Consider the following 16453-nt stretch of genomic DNA (forward strand, 5'->3'; position numbering starts at 1 on the left):
GAAAAGGAAGTCTTGGCCATTTGTGTAATCGGACTCCTATCACCAGGCTTTAGTTTTCTGTTTCCTAAATGTGTTTCTATAGTTTAGAAACAATTTTCCAATCTACAGGTCACTAATAAAGGCTCAGTAGTGTAAGTGTCATGAACCATATTGCAAGGTTGTAAATGATCTACGCAGGAGTGAGTTGGATGTTTCTCAATAACCCACACTTTTGTGTTTCACTAATGCTATTATTATTACTATTATTATTATTTTCACATGGTGCATTCATGTAGGTCTCTTCATGAGAGGCATTAGATAACCTTTCATCTACATGGCCTGGAATTGTGTCTGTATTTGGAGATGTGTAGTTTAAAGAAACATATGAGATGGTCTTTCTACATTATTGCTAGTGAAATCTTGATCTTGGATCACAGCCCCTAGAATTGTAGGACAATAAATATCTATTACAATTAAACACCCAGTTTGAGATACTTCTCTTGGCAGTCTTAGCAAATGAGCATGAGCCATAATTTTCCACAATTAACAAAAATTGGAAGACCACACTATTCCTTAAGCTGGCTATTTGAACAATATGTGTTTATTTTCCCAAGTTCACCCAAGTTCACCTAAGCCAAGAAATCAGATGACTTCCCGGGATAAGAGCCAACTTCCTTTTGCTGACCCTCCCACCATTGGTATGCAGATAGCTTCTCTTTCTAACTTCCTCCTCCTCTTACAGGGGGAAAAATACTAGAAAAACAAGAAAGCCGAGAAGGCTAAGACTGCCACTCTCACTTCCTCACACCACTTAACTGCTCTGAATACAATAATTGCTGAGGGGCACAGTGGTGAGGAGAGAAGATACCAGTGTTTCACAGACTCTGCCAGACCTGGAGATTTTACAGCTAGTTATGTTTTTACGAGGCTGCTGCTCGTCACAGAAAATGCCAGGATGATGCCTTCCTGGTGCTTAGCTGGGGCTCTGATACCAGCCATGGCTTTCCTCTCCGGTCTCAGACCAGAAAGCTGGCAGCCCTGCACTGAGGTATGTGGATGGATCGGCCCATTCCTGTGAGCTTTTCCTTGCTTCTCAAAACTGCTCCCTGCTCAGAACTTTCTGTTGTGTGTTCTGCATATTTTGAGAAAGAAAAAAAGAATTAAGTGAACTAAGGCTTTGAGAAGCCAGAGAAAACACATTAATTCCCCTTGTAAGCAGTGTAAGGACAACGGGGAGCACCTGATGTCTTGTTCCATTTAGAACATCTAAGAGCTATTAGGGGCTTTGGCTTTGTTAGACTTGCTTGAACTCACTGCTTTGGGATCTCCTGGCTTTGTGACCTTGAAGAGGTTATTGAACTTCTATGAAACTAGTATTTTTTTCCTTTTGTCTGTAAAAGAATTATAATACTTCACTAGAGAGTTTTTACAAAGGATGGCTTAGTTTTACACCTTTCTTCTGGTGATGTGTACATTCAGCTTGGAGAACTCATTCTCTCTCCTTCAATCTCAGGAGAAAGATGGCGTTTCTTTCTTTTCTGTCAAGAAAGTATTTTCTAAGTAGATATAGACTTCTAAGGGGACTTCAGTCCCATAGTTCAGTTTGGAGGCTGAAATACAAGTAATTAAAGAGAGACAGAAAGCAGAATAAAGAAGGGAGAGAATGACACACAGTGCCAGTTAAGGCTGTGGTTTCCTTCATTATGAAATACCAAGTAGCTGATGAGTCATCTCACTCACAGTTCATCTCTTTGTTTTTTTTTTTTTTTTTTTTTTTCCCCTGCTTGGACTACACCATTGCTTTAGAAACACTTAGTAGACCTGCACAATCAAGAAGGTGATTCAAAGTTAGACAGAGACAGGCACTTGAAGGTAGCATGATGAGCTGGAGTCCTGGAATTGCAGACATGATAGAAAATTATGTGCTTTAATGTGTAAGGAAGACGAACTAGCTCTGTCAAGTGTCCTCCATTATCCAAATTCTATGCCCTCTCCTCTTCCCCTTCCTTCTTCTCCTCCTCCCTCCCCTCCTTTCCTTCTCTTTCTCCTCCTCTTCCTCCCCTTCCCCCTCCTCCCTTTCCCCTTCCCTCTCTCTTTCCCCCTCCTTTCTCTTCCCCTAGCTACAATTCCAGATACGTTCTACTAGTAGTCCCCTTTCCCCTGGTATAGTACTTTCTTCTAAAAGCTTCTAAAATTTGTTGGTCTCTTCCTTAGGGTCATGCTTCTGTTCCCTTAGATCTCATTTCTGGGTCATGACTAATCTCTATTGCACACAGCCCTTCCTCTAGCCATTTTACACACTCATTCGATTTTTTTTATTCTTCTAGAAACTTGGGTCTAGCAAGTTATTCACCTTTAAAATTTTCAGAGTTAGACGAATGGCAAAAGTGGTATAGCACTTGCCTAGGAAGAGGAAGACACAGAATTCAGAACTTAGTACTGCCAAAACCAAAAACAATTGGACCTTTTTCTTTTCCCCCTAAGTCAGTGGTGTCTGATGGCAAATTTGGGCCACCAAAGTGTAGTTTTACACATTCCAGTAGCCACTTAAAATTTTATTAAGGGTAGTCAAAGAACTGTAGAATGTGTTACATATTAAACTATTGAGAAGATGATTTACATAGCTTCTTTGAGGCTAAGTACTTGAATACTGTCTATTTCACATATATCACATGTGTTAATTTAAATGACACACATTCATCCTCAATAGCTGTGTGAGTCTGGTATAATGGCACAGGACCATTTTCCCAGTTTGGGGGAGGCTGAGGCAAAAGGATTGCAAATTTAAGGCCAGACTCAGATACCTAATGAGACTCTTGTCTCGAAAAAAAAAATCCAGGAAAACAAAGAAACCAGAACAACAACAATAACAACCACAGAGGTTCCATGTGTACTGTGGCTGCCATATTGGAAACCTTATTATTTTTATACCTTCAATCATTCACTTAACTAAGATCTTTTTTGGGGGGAAGGGGTCTAGGAATCTTTATTAGCTGCACAGTTTCTGTCCCCCACCATCAGGCTAGTGGGAGCCGCCTTCATTGGGATCTTTGTTTAAATATCTCCTCTTTTACTATCTCCTATGCAGCCCCTTTTTGCCTGAAATCTCCTTCATACTGCTTTATTTTTTCCAAGAGTTCGTTCATAGCATATTTTATTTATTGTCTGTGTTACCCTTTATAGTATAATCTGCAAGAGGGTAGAACTGTTGCTAGCTTTATTTATCACTGTATTTCCAGTGTCTGGTACATAGTAGGTCTTCTATTTAAAGATGTTAAATGACAGAATTGCTGCAGGATAGACTCGGAGGCCCTCCAGATCTGACTATGGCTACCCTGTAAGTTACAGTTGACATTTCCTGCCACTGTTAGCTAATCTAGTTAGCTTTCCACACATCCTGTCTCATGTCATCCTGTCCTTACAAAATATTCTTCCTCTTTTCGTGCTTCAAAATTGTACTCAGCTTTTAAGTCTGGAAGTGGAAAACCATCTCTGGATCCAGAACTCCTCTCTGCTTTCTCTGTACCAAAGGACAATTTTCAAGGCTATTTACTGGCTCTTGGAGACAGTGCTTTGTTTTTTTTTGTTGTTGTTGTTGTTCCTGTTTCAGCTGTCACTCTAGATTGTGAATTGAGTGAAGCCTGGAGCCATACTTCATTTGTATTTTATTTTTTAGATTTTTAAATTTTTATTGACTGGTTATATAGAAGCATGAAGGGTAATAAAAGAGGGTGAAGGAAGATTTCTTGCACCATGCTATATTAGGTGTATTGTCCTCATTCCCATGATGAGTAATGTTCAACTAGGCATGAGAAGAAAGTAAGGACTTGCAAATGTGAACTCTGTGACTTTACATTTCCTACCTTTCACTTTGAATTTTTAGTTTCTTTATCTTTCAGAGGTTTCTTGGATGATTAAATGAAAGTATATAACATAAATGAAGTTTGTAGACATGTGGTAAGGGGTTAATAGTAGACAATGATAATTTATTGAACACTTTCATTGTAATAGGCTTTGAAGTGAGTTCTTTAAATACTTTATCTTGTTGAATCATTTGCACAGTATGGCTTTAAACAAGAGAAGACCCAAACCAGGTGCAAGATATTTTGTAGGAGGAGATCACCTAATTTCTGAAGTTAGATAGAAGGTTAAAGAAGGCTTGCAAGGAATATGCAAAAGTAAAACGTAAGACATAGATAGTCAGAAAAAAGGTGGCAAAACAGCACAAGTATTCAAACTTATTTACTTGGTTTTACTACTATAATCTCTGTATTTTACGGTGATCCCTTATTTCTGCATGACTCTGCTACAAGTCTATTAGCTAAGGAACAGAAGTGGGGCTATGGACATCTTAATTGTCAGTCTCCTGCTGTGTACATTGTGGGTAGGCAATCATGGTGGTACTATTTTCTATTTTATATATGATCCATGAAGTTCACTGAAATTAAAAAAGAAAGAATTTGAAAGAAATAATGTAAAATCTAGGACTTCCAAATTTCAGATGTCCTCACAACCTGATTTCCTTTCCTCTCACTTGCTGTTACCATTGATATTATGGAGGTTAGATCACTGAGTTCATAGGAAGCATTTAGCAAATATAAAATGTATGCATACATAGATTCATAGATGGATGGATGGATGGATGAAGAAGTAGATGAGTGGACTGGTAGATGGATAGATGAAAGAGGGTTGACTGTCTCCTGTACTTTTTTCAGAGCCTATCCCCCATCCCAATCCAGTTTAGGAAAGAGGAACTGGGAAAGTACAGGTGACAAAACTACATTAACATGAGATCATTGCAGGTGGTTCCCAATGTGACATATCAATGCATGGATCAGAACCTCTCCGAAATCCCTGACAACATACCTGCCTCAACCAGGAACCTGGACCTGAGCTTTAACCCCCTGAACAGCCTAGGGAGTCAGAGCTTCTCCAATTTTCCAGAACTTCAGGTGCTGGATTTATCCAGGTAAATGAATGAGCTTTTCCATACTATACAAGGTGAGATGTTTATTGTTTTCTCATTTCATCTTCACGCATGTCATTTCATTCTGAGGGCTAGAAAGCCTAGTTAGTAGAGTCTCATCTTTATTTGCCAATTCTATCCAGTGGAAACCATGATGGTAGAATAAAGAATTACTCAAGGAGTCTAGGATAGACCCCAGCCCTCCAGAAGTCTCTCTGCTTTTAGTAGGTCAGAGAGCATATGTTCGATTGTAAACCAATAGGCACATTCCAACACAGGCAATCAAGATACAGGGAAGATTAAAGACAGTAAAGAATAGGCACTCATCTGTTCAAGGACAGGATCACACTGTAATGTTAAGCACCCAGGATCCCGTGTCTTTAATCAAACACAAAAGCAAATGCGCAAACCAGCAGTTTTCCAATGGTGGCATCAGGCTTTCTCTGCACATAGTGTCCAATCATAATTACTGTATTCACTCATAGCTTCTCTGGGGCTCTAGGGTCCCTGCATTCATTCATTTGTTTATTCCTTCTACAGATGTCTTCCTTGCTGTATAACCTTAGACAAGCCACCTCTCTTTTGCAGGCCTCAATTTCCACCTGTGAAATGAGAAGTTACAACAAACAGTTCTAAGAAAAATTCTACCTTTGGGGTATTTTTTTTAAGTCAGGAGAGAAAATTAAGCTGTTTTATTGGTAGATATTTATTGACCATTGGCAATATGGTCATGAGCACTGTCCCTGAGCTCTTCAGCTCAAGGCTAGCTAGTGTTCTACCACATGAGCCACTTCTAGTTTTCTGGTGGTTAATTGGAGATAAGAGTCTCACAGACTTTCAGTCTGGGCTGGCTTTGCACTGTGATCCTCAGATCTCACCCTCCTGAGTAGCTAGGATTAAAGGCATGAGACGCCAGTGCCCAGATAGCATATCTCCTTAAAAAGGAGATGGTATGTGAAAGTCCTAGCTATGTTGGTGGGCACATAGTATGAATTCAGTGAATGTTATCTGGCTCTGGCCTTTATTTATAGGTTTTTGATTAGTCATGGTGTTTCTGAGCTTTTTGTTGGTTGTTGTTGTTGTTCCTGGATAGCACTCTACCACTTTAAGCCACAGTTCCACTCTGGTTTTCATGTGGTTAATTGGAGATAAGAGCCTCCTGGACTTTTGTGCCTGGGTTGGCTTTGATCCTCAGATGACAGTCTCCTGAGTCGCTGGGATTACAGGCACGAGCCACAGGCACCCAAAGACAGCCCTGGCTTTTTTACCTGAAGCATGTCTCTCTATTTCTTGGCCTCCATTTTCATATCTGTTAAGTAGATATGAGGAATCTTATCATTACATAGTTAAATGTAATAAGACTAATAACAGGCTGCATATGTTTAAACCATTATTAGGTATATTTTATAAAGATAAAGTATTATGCCTGTTATAATCATTATATTGGATTCTAAATTACAGTTTCCAACTGGGAATTTTGTCCACTATTGCTCTAAAGTTGACCAAACAACTTCCTTCTTTTTATAAAAACATGTAGTTTCTCCTTAGACAATTTTCCCTATAATTCATCTTTGATCTACATACTCCCAAGGAACTTTCTCTGTATTTATAAAGAGGCCAGTTCCCTCTCTGGTTAGCCCGTAGGAGATTTCAAATTAGGACAAGGACAGAGACAGTAACACAATACATATTCATTTGCCAGTCAAATAGTATAGTAACTCAAAAAGTCTTCGGAAAATGTTTTGGGATAGAAAAGAGACATTTTTTTCTCCATAAAATGCATACATAGATACATAGTGTATTTTTAGATGAGGAAACTAAGGTTTGAAGAGTTTAAATGACCTAGGGGCCACATTGTTTTGTTGCAACAGGACAGAAATTCCATCTTACGTCCTTTTCTTCTAAGTTAAATGTATTCTTTATCTTCACATGTACTTCTCTTATGCTCTACATAATGAGATAGAGATACTTGAAAACTCTCTAAAATCCAGAACTACTTGTTTTTATATATATATATATATATATATATATATATATGTATATGTATATATTCTGGGCTATGAAATCATATCACCTAAAGAAGGAACTGAGACATAGTCAAGTTCAGCTGTATCATTTAAACCTGAAGAGAAAAGAGAGTTCTAAAAGTTATACAGTGAGAAGGGGTAAGGCTCTATACCTAGCTGTCCTGCTCCAATTCTACTGTGTATGCATATCTATGTATATATGTATATATATATACATACATATATATGGAGAGAGAGAGAGTCTTTCTATATAGTCGAGCCAGGCCTCAAATATGTGTTCCCTTTTCTCTGTCTCTCAAGTGCTACGACTTCAGGCCTGGCCACCATCCCTCACTGCCAGTACGTTTCTTACCATATCCACCATCTTCTATTTGGTTATAAGTAAATTAGAAAAGCTTACCAAAATTCTTTTGTTTATTACCTATGGATCCCCTGGAAGTTCTAGGCCAGGTAGGGAATGCTGTAAACCTTTGGGAGGGTAGTGCAGATAGGATAGAGAAATGTAACAGGCATGCTCCTGAAATAATAGCAGGAATTCGTCGCAAACTGTGTAAGCCAGCTGCCTCAGTGCTCTGTATCTAGGAGGTCTCTATGAACATTGTATGCAGCATGGCTACTGCTTCTCTTGGGGCAAAAATTTAAGACCTTATTGTTTGCTTCATCTGGACCCTCCTTTCTCCACACTCCTATTTATCCACACAGTCTTTATTCTCAATCTGTACTTCAGAGAGATACTCCTTGTATCCTGACTGCTTTCTAACTTGGTTTGTTTTGGGGTCTCTTGCTCACTTTTATTTCCCATTAATTCATCCTAACCATTTAAATTTCAACTTCGATATTTTCAGAAAGGCTTACTTTGCTCTCCTTTATCTGGACTGATGTTTTGATACTGACTCTCACAGCCAGCTTCCTTTTTCTTCCATGACACTCCTGTTATTAATATTTACCTGGGGTAATGACAGCTTTCACATATCTAGCTGTCACATAGGCAGAGTTTTTTGTAAGTATTAAGGGTATTCATGGCACTTATGTGAAATTATTTATATCCTTGAAATTGATATCTGTCACTTATGGTGGCTACTAAAGTAACAACTACCTATGTGTATACCAATCATGGAGTGACATCTATGTCAAGAAATGGCTAAACTTGATCTAAGGCAACAACATACTCTATCAACCATACAATCTCTATTAGCCCTAATTATTGATCTCATTGATTTTCTTCTGGTGGATTTGCTGCCTTTACTTAGCATGTATATCTAATGGAAAAGTGTTTACCATTACAGCTAGGATGATGATACTGAATCTGGGGAGCTTCTTTTTTAAATTTGTGTGTGGGTTTATGTGTGTGTTGGTACTAAGAGTTAAACTCAGGGCTTCGCCCTTTTTTTGTTTCTTTCAACTTTTCACTCATGATTGACACTATACCACCTGAATGATGCCTCCAGGCTATAGAGATTGTTACTTGCTCCTACCATCATCATCTGCTCTGTTACATGTCTTTGCCTATGAACAAGCATAGGGCATATAACATCTATGTTAAGAACTGGCTGGCTGGGGTTGTTATTCTATTGTGAACCTTTATTCAACAGAAATCTTATACAGTCTGTATCTTTGTTTTCTGTAGGTGTGATATTCGGGTGATTGAAGAAGGTGCCTATCAAGGCTTAGGTCAACTCTCTATCTTGATATTGACGGGAAACCCTATCCAGAGTTTAGCCCCAGGTGCCTTTTCTGGGCTCTCACGTTTACAGAAGCTGGTGGCTGTGGAGACCAACATACACTCTCTAAGGAACTTCCCAATTGGAAATCTCAGAACCTTGAAGGAGCTCAATGTGGCTCATAATCATATCCATTCCTTCAAATTACCTGAATATTTCTTAAACCTGACCAACCTGGAGCACCTGGACCTTTCTGATAACAAGATTCAAATTATTCATTACCAAGACTTACAATTTCTACGTGAAAAACGCCTGGTCAACCTCTCTTTAGACCTCTCCCTGAACCCAATCGATTTCATCCAACCTGGTGCCTTTAAAGAAGTAAAACTCCACAAATTGACTTTAAGAAGTACTTTTAATAGTATGCATGTAATGAGAACTTGTATTCAAGGGCTGGCTGGTTTAGAAGTCTACCGGTTGGTTCTGGGAGAATTCAAAAATGAAAGGAACATAGAAAGCTTTGACAAATCTGTCTTGGATGGATTGTGTAGTTTGTCCATTGAAGAATTCCGGCTTGCATATTTAGATGCATTTTCTGGTGACATTACTGGCTTGTTTAATTGTTTGGCAAATGTTTCTGCAATGTCTCTAGTGAGTCTGTATGTTAAGAACCTTGAAAACCTTCCTAAAGATTTCAAGTGGAAATCTTTAGAAGTAGAGCGGTGTAAGTTTAAACAATTTCCCCCTTTGGCACTCCCCTCACTCAAAGAGTTGAATTTTACAAATAACAAGGATGCGGTTAACATGGTAGATATGGAACTACCAAACTTGGAGATTCTAAATCTTAGTGGAAATAGACTGAGTTTCCAGTATTGCTGTTCTTCTAAGTATTTGGGGACAACAAAACTTCGGCATTTAGATCTGAGCTTTAACGGTGTGATTAGCATAAATTCAAATTTCATGGATTTATGTCAGCTAGAATATCTAGATTTTCAGTACTCCACTTTGAAACACACCAATCAGTTTACAGTATTCTTATGTCTCCACCAACTCCACTATCTTGACATCTCTTACACCCACATCCAAGTTGCCTTTGGTGGTATCTTTGATGGCTTGACCAATCTGAAAATTTTAAAAATGGCTGGTAATTCTTTCAAGGACAACACCCTTTCAAATATCTTCAGAGACATGATTAACTTAACCATCCTGGACATTTCCAAGTGTCAACTGACGAAGGTACGCAAGGGAGCATTTGACACCCTCCCTAATCTTCAGGTCCTAAATCTGAGTCACAACCACCTGGTGTATTTGGATCCATCCCCTTATGAACCTCTCCTCCATCTCCGGGTCCTAGATTGTAGTTTCAATTATATCATAGCTTCCAAAAGACAGGAACTACAATTCCCTAGTAACCTAACTCATTTAAATCTTACTCGGAATAACTTTGCTTGTAGTTGTGAACATCAGCGTTTCTTGCAGTGGGTCAAGGACCAGAAGGGGCTCTTGGTAGAAGCTGAGCAAATGGCATGTGCAGGTCCTTTAGCTATGCAGGGCATGCCGGTGCTGAGTTTCAGAAATGCCACCTGTCAAGTAAACAAGACCGCTATTGGTGTGTCCGTGCTCAGTGTGCTCATGGTATCCATAATAGCACTTCTAGTCTATAAGTTCTATTTTCACCTATTGCTTCTTGCAGGCTGTAAACAGTACGGCAGAGGTGAAATGGCCTATGACGCCTTTGTTATCTACTCCAGTCAGGATGAGAACTGGGTGAGAAATGAGTTGGTCAAAAACTTAGAAGAAGGAGTACCCCCCTTTCAGCTCTGCCTTCACTATAGAGATTTTATTCCTGGGGTGGCCATTGCTGCCAACATTATCCAGGAAGGCTTCCACAAAAGCCGGAAGGTTATTGTTGTGGTGTCTCAGCACTTTATCCAGAGCCGCTGGTGCATTTTCGAATATGAGATCGCTCAGACCTGGCAGTTTCTAGGCAGCCGCGCTGGCATCATCTTCATTGTCCTGCAGAAGTTGGAGAAGTCCCTGCTTCGGCAGCAGGTGGAACTGTACCGCCTTCTCAGCAGGAATACTTACCTGGAGTGGGAAGACAGTATGGTGGGGAGACACATCTTCTGGAGACGACTCAGAAAAGCTCTGCTGGATGGAAAACCATTGAATCTGGAAGGGGCAGCAGATGCAGAAAATGCTTACCAAGAAGCAATCACTGCTATCTAGGTTGGAAGCATATCTCCTGAGCCACTTCTCCACATGGATACGCTAAGTACCAAATGTCACAGACTGCCAGGTGACTGCCAGGTAACTGCCAGGACTGGTAATCTTGTGGTGCTTACAGTGTGGATGGAAAAAATAACTAGGCAAAACCCAGAACTACAGAGTTCCAACCACCTCCGTTAAGAGTCCTGACTATGTTAGTCCATTGAACACCCTATCAAGTCAAATGAGAACTAATAAACTTAGGCCTGATAGAAGCAGGTGGGACCTTGTTTTTCCCCTAAGCCTTTTGAATGGAAATAGTATGTGGGGTTACACTTCAATTATTTTAAGAGAGTTTGGGAAGTTTCAAAGGCACTGGATGTTTGCTTGCTTTGAATCCAACTCAATAACTCAGATGATTTCTCATCCAGGATTCTTTAATCTCTAAAGGACATCTGCTTAGTATATGCTAACTAGCATCCTGGTCATTCCATCGTATGTTTTATTTATTAAATAAAAGTTCTTAATTTATTTTTATTTTTATACCTCAAACTCTCATTTTTTTCCTGCCTTGTCCATAAACTCACATCATAAATAAGGGCTGACACCATGCTGCAAACATTCATATTGGAGCACAATTTTTCAAACAGATATGAAAATTACACCATTACCTTGTCACTTGATGCCACTCTTAAATTATCTCATGAGTTATGACTGTCATCGAGGCAAGCATTGAAATAGTTGGGTTGAAAGAGACACTTAAAAAAAAAAAACAAGTGAGAAAAGTTCTGCTTCCTAGATTCACAAAGAGCAATTTGTACTAGAAGCAAGACAGAGGACATATCTTCTTGATGATTCCAGAAACATAGGTGAAGCTTTTTCTCAGGATGGAGTAACAGATTCCTTCAGGAAGACATGGAGGGCACCATGGGTCTTTTTGTGGTATCTTGCTGTCCCCATAACCACCAGACTACTTTGTGAAACATGTTGGGGAGGGACATATTGCTGCTTCTCCCTGGGTATTACTTCTAGACCACATTAACATTATCATTGAGAAAATGATGTCATGGTTCATGGTAGGCTGAGTTCCCAGAAAAGCATGTTCCTCTTACTTCCTTAGAAATGGTACATTCACAAAAAAGCTGTAATAACATCATTATGGAAAGGCATTGAGATATCTATACCACTTAGAACAGTCATTACACAAATAATACATGATAGCTATTGTGTGTGCATGTGTGTGTGTGTGTGTGTGTGTGTGTGTGTGTGTGTGTGTGCATGTGCTAATAAGGATAAAGAGAAAATGGAGCCTTGGTGAACACCTATAATTCCTGCCCTCAGGGGTGTGAGGCAGCAAGATCACAAGTCCAGAGCCAGCCTAGGTGACATAGTGAGACATTGTCTCAAAACAAAATATTAACTCCAAACTAGAGTGAACTGCATAATCTATCAATCCTACTCCGAGTTTATACTCACAACAATACGTACACTCCTATATGTACTGCAGCAATATTCTGTTCAGTACTTAGGCTAGAAAGTTACTAAGATTTCTTTTTTGTAAAGAAAGGAACCCTGCCATTTGTGGCAACACAGATAAACTTACACATCCTTGTGCTAATGGGAATGAAACAGTTACAGAACGAACAGGAATTATGGAAACTGCAGATGGGGTGACAAGGAGGGAAATAAATTATATGCACATAAATATAAGAAAAAGGAAAAGGAAAAGCAAATCTAGGATGGGCTCTTAGACCTTATGGATGGAGGGGAAATAAAGAGTGGAAGGAGAAAATTAATGCTGAGTGCCATAACTGTGTGCAATACCCTTGGAACATATTCAAATCACTGTTGTCTCTTGTTCACTAGATGAGGTAGCAAATCAGGTCTTAATTTCTCCATGTTAATGATGCAAATTCAATGAAATAAACTTATTTCACATTGGCCACAGGTTAAGCAAGCAGATAAACCTGCAATTGTGCCTCCTACCCACTCAGGGAAATTCTCTTCCATTCCAACCCATTGCTTCAAGCTTCAGGTTGGCAAAATGAGAAGTGAAACCCCTGCAGTACAGGGTTTTTTCAACCTAAACCATGAATCATTGAGAAAGTACATATGCATGTATATATTATACAGTGAGTAGTTTATCTGTAATACAATTCTTTCCATAAAGAACTCAAAAGAGCTTTGAACAAAGCATTTGTAAACAGTAATGTTAATTAGAAATGAAAAATTTGTCTTCTGGACTCTTACAAATTGAAGGATGGACTATTACTTTGTTAAAACCCTAGAAAAAAATGGGACTAAATGCAGTGGCTCACACCTGTGATTCCAGCTACTCCAGATGTAGAGATAGGGAAGGTCACAATTAGAAGGCAGCCCAAGAAATAAACCTACTGAAATCTCATCTCAGTGAACAAAGCTTGACCCGGTGACTCATGCCTGTCATCACAACTCTATGTAAATTAATCTAAGTAGGAAAATCAAAATACAGGCTGGGCAAGGCAAAGTATCTGAGACTATTTGAACAATAACTAAAACAATTCCTGCCCAGCAAATACAAGACCCTGAGTTTAAACTCCTGTACTACCAAAAAAAAAAATAAAGAAAGAAAAGAAAATATGTTTAACAGAAGGGACAGTGTTCTTATGGATGCTTATTCCGCTGGAGTTATAAAGAAGGGAGTTGAATGAAGGAAGTATGAATTGTACATACATGTATGAAGGGATACACACACACAAACACACACACACGGAGTACAGGGAAGAATATCGAGGGTTAAGGCTTTTCAACCACAGTATTTTAATAATTGATATTCCCCACGCAACTACAGTGGTTAATTTAATAAGGCAGTTTTTTTAAATTAAATCATCATTTGTAGATTGCCAAATCTTGTAAAAGCATCCTCATACTACTCCCTAGGAGTTCAGTAAGTAATGGATAAGAGTGGTCCACGTCTGTTCAGTCTATGATTCTGCCATGCTGAGCATCATGGTTGATTCACTTGAGGACTTCATTTGAGGAACAAATTAAGAAACAATAAATGCTCACGTCATGCTTATTTGATGGACACTAGTTAATATCACATTAGGAAATTAAGTCTCTGAGATTTCCTCTTACAAAGCCAAAGTTGAACAGGTATTCTATGGCACAGTTTGGTTTTAGAGTCAATCATTGCTACTGAAAAATCAACTAACTGTGCAATATGCTTCTCTAATCTCTCATTCCTATTTCGTTTTTAATGCTACTGTTCCTTATTTGTATTTTCTCTTTGTTATAACCAGGCCTTAAAACTATAACCCATATACAAAGTTTGAACCAAACAATAGGCATTGAGTTGCAGCAGAAGAGAGTTAAAAGTGTAGAGTACTTGAAATTAGTCATTCCTTTAATAATCATGGTCTAAGCCTAAACCAGTTCAGCTCTTTCCTAATGGAATCAATTCCTTTTCACGAGGCTCCCAACGTGTACAAAGGACCTATATTTGGATCATCCAAATGGATTTCCTGATAGATCCAGTTGTTTCACTATATAAAAATTCCCCAACATTCTTCACTTAGGGATCTCTTCAGTCACATGCTAGGTTTTTGTCACATTTTTATTGCTGCTTTCAAATAGTTGTACAAAGCAGTTTTAATTAGCATGTCCATTTATGTGTGCAATATATCTTGGTTATTGTCACACAGGGCTTTAAATAAGGACTTTCTTTCAATTTGGAAAAAAAAAATGTCTGCTCAAAACAGAGGCGTGGTTATCAGAATCCACATAGACTCCGTTTTGCCAGCCATCCCAAAAGTAACTACAGCTGAGAAGGCTAGAAAGGAAAATGATTATCTCATGCTAAAGTCTATGCCTGTCTAACTTTCTACTGGACAGGAGCTTAAACACTAACCTTTTGGTCACCTGCTATTTCTATAACTCTAGGAAATGTCCCTTCACCCTTATTAGATATTATTTTAGTATTTTAACAAAGATATTGTGTCTTTTCTTCATCCTATAAAACTCAAAATGATAGCTCAAGGACCAACTTTACTAAACTGAGATAAAGTTATGAGACCAGCTTTAATTCAAAACAGCCCTTGGCTTCTGATCATACAAAATAATATTTATCAAATGAAATCCAGGAGATGGAAACAAGAGAACTTTTTTTCATTTGGTGTTGTTTTCTGTTTTGTTTTGACTTATGTGTTCATTTTTGGGGGGTAGGCAGCACAGAAGTAGAGGGACAAAGGTGAACAAATACAGTAGTGGTACTCACTAGATGCTATGTTGCAAATGAACTATTCAACTTGTGGGTAGGGACAGAAGAGAAAAACTGGGAGAGTACAAGGGAAGGGGTGACAATGTTCAAAAAGAAATGTATTCTTTGCCTCACTTATGTAACTAACCTCTCTGTTTATCACCTGTACAATAACAAAAAAAAAAAAAACCCAGCCCTTGGTATCCTAACCACAATACAAAAATATATTCCTCTGTCCTTTCAACCCCAACAACAAAGGATGTGAACCCTTTATAGTAGTCTCCTGGGTCATTCAGGACCAGAGTTTTGCTCTGTTCCCATCAAAAGAGAACAAAGGCAAGAGGTTATTTATCTAGGTCTATGTGCCATGCCAACAGAAAGAAGCCAAATGTTGAATTGAAGTTCCCATACCCTAAAGGACTTCATGCCTCAAGTTTTTCCGGGGTGGGGGGGCAGGGGGTTGATAAGCAACAGTTGGACAGGAGCAATGGGGGTAGGCAACAGGAGCCAAAATGGAACATTCTTTATGGTCTATTGTCCAGTCTTTGAGGAAGGAAAATATTGTGCAGCAGTTGGACATAATCAAAGTTAAAGAAACACAAGAGAATGTTTGATATCTGTCTAGCAACGTATTGCTCTTCAGAGGGAAAAAAACAGGTACACACAAATCACAAATTCATTATATATATATATATGTGAAAACTATATGTGTGTGTGTGTGAGAGAGAGAACCTAATTATAAGTAAAGAATATGAAGGTTGCCAATGATCACTACCAGATCACACTAAATGAACTAGCCAAGAGCTGCCTTTGGTCATTATGTGACCTTGTAGGTTTCCCTACAATGGAGCTACCTACACACACAAGAGTTAATGAAGGGGCTGGGAATATGGCCTAGTGGCAAGAGTGTTTGCCTCATATACCTGAAGCCCAAGGTTCGATTCTCCAGCACCACATATATAGAAAATGGCCAGAAGTGGCGCTGTGGCTCAAGTGGCAGAGTGCTAGCCTTGAGCAAAAAGAAGCCAGGGACAGTGCTCAGGGCCTGAGTCCAAGTGCCAGGACTGGCAAAAAAAAAAAAAAAAAAAAAAGAGTTTGTGAAATATACATGCAATGAAGCATCTTTTACAATGGACAAATTGGTTCTACTATAAGTGATGACTTTTCTTTAAATAACATCCTTAGCTTTCTTTGTCATATCTCTTGTTGGTCTGACATTCTCCTGGGCAATACATACTTGTGATTAAACCCAAAGATGATTGAGGAAGTTCCAGGAGATGAGGACATTCAAGGTGTTTAGAATAAGACCCTGAGTCCTGTTTTGCCATTATGGAGATTACTGAACATTTTCGTATAAAGTACAATCTGTAGAGTA

The 16453-nt window shown here is 38.9% G+C and overlaps 1 protein-coding gene across 1 annotated transcript; it reads left to right on the top strand.

Annotated features, from left to right (window-relative positions):
* Positions 1-708: 708 nt before the first annotated feature.
* Tlr4 (toll like receptor 4) lies at positions 709-11378 on the top strand. Its single transcript, XM_048340562.1, has 3 exons — positions 709-1027; positions 4782-4948; positions 8600-11378. Exons 1-3 carry the CDS (start codon positions 935-937, stop codon positions 10860-10862), a joined length of 2523 nt encoding a protein of 840 aa, XP_048196519.1. The 5' UTR covers positions 709-934; the 3' UTR covers positions 10863-11378.
* The last annotated feature ends 5075 nt before the right edge of the window (positions 11379-16453 follow it).

The sequence above is a fragment of the Perognathus longimembris genome, chromosome 1 (assembly GCF_023159225.1).
Source record: "Perognathus longimembris pacificus isolate PPM17 chromosome 1, ASM2315922v1, whole genome shotgun sequence".
NCBI lineage: Eukaryota > Metazoa > Chordata > Mammalia > Rodentia > Heteromyidae > Perognathus > Perognathus longimembris.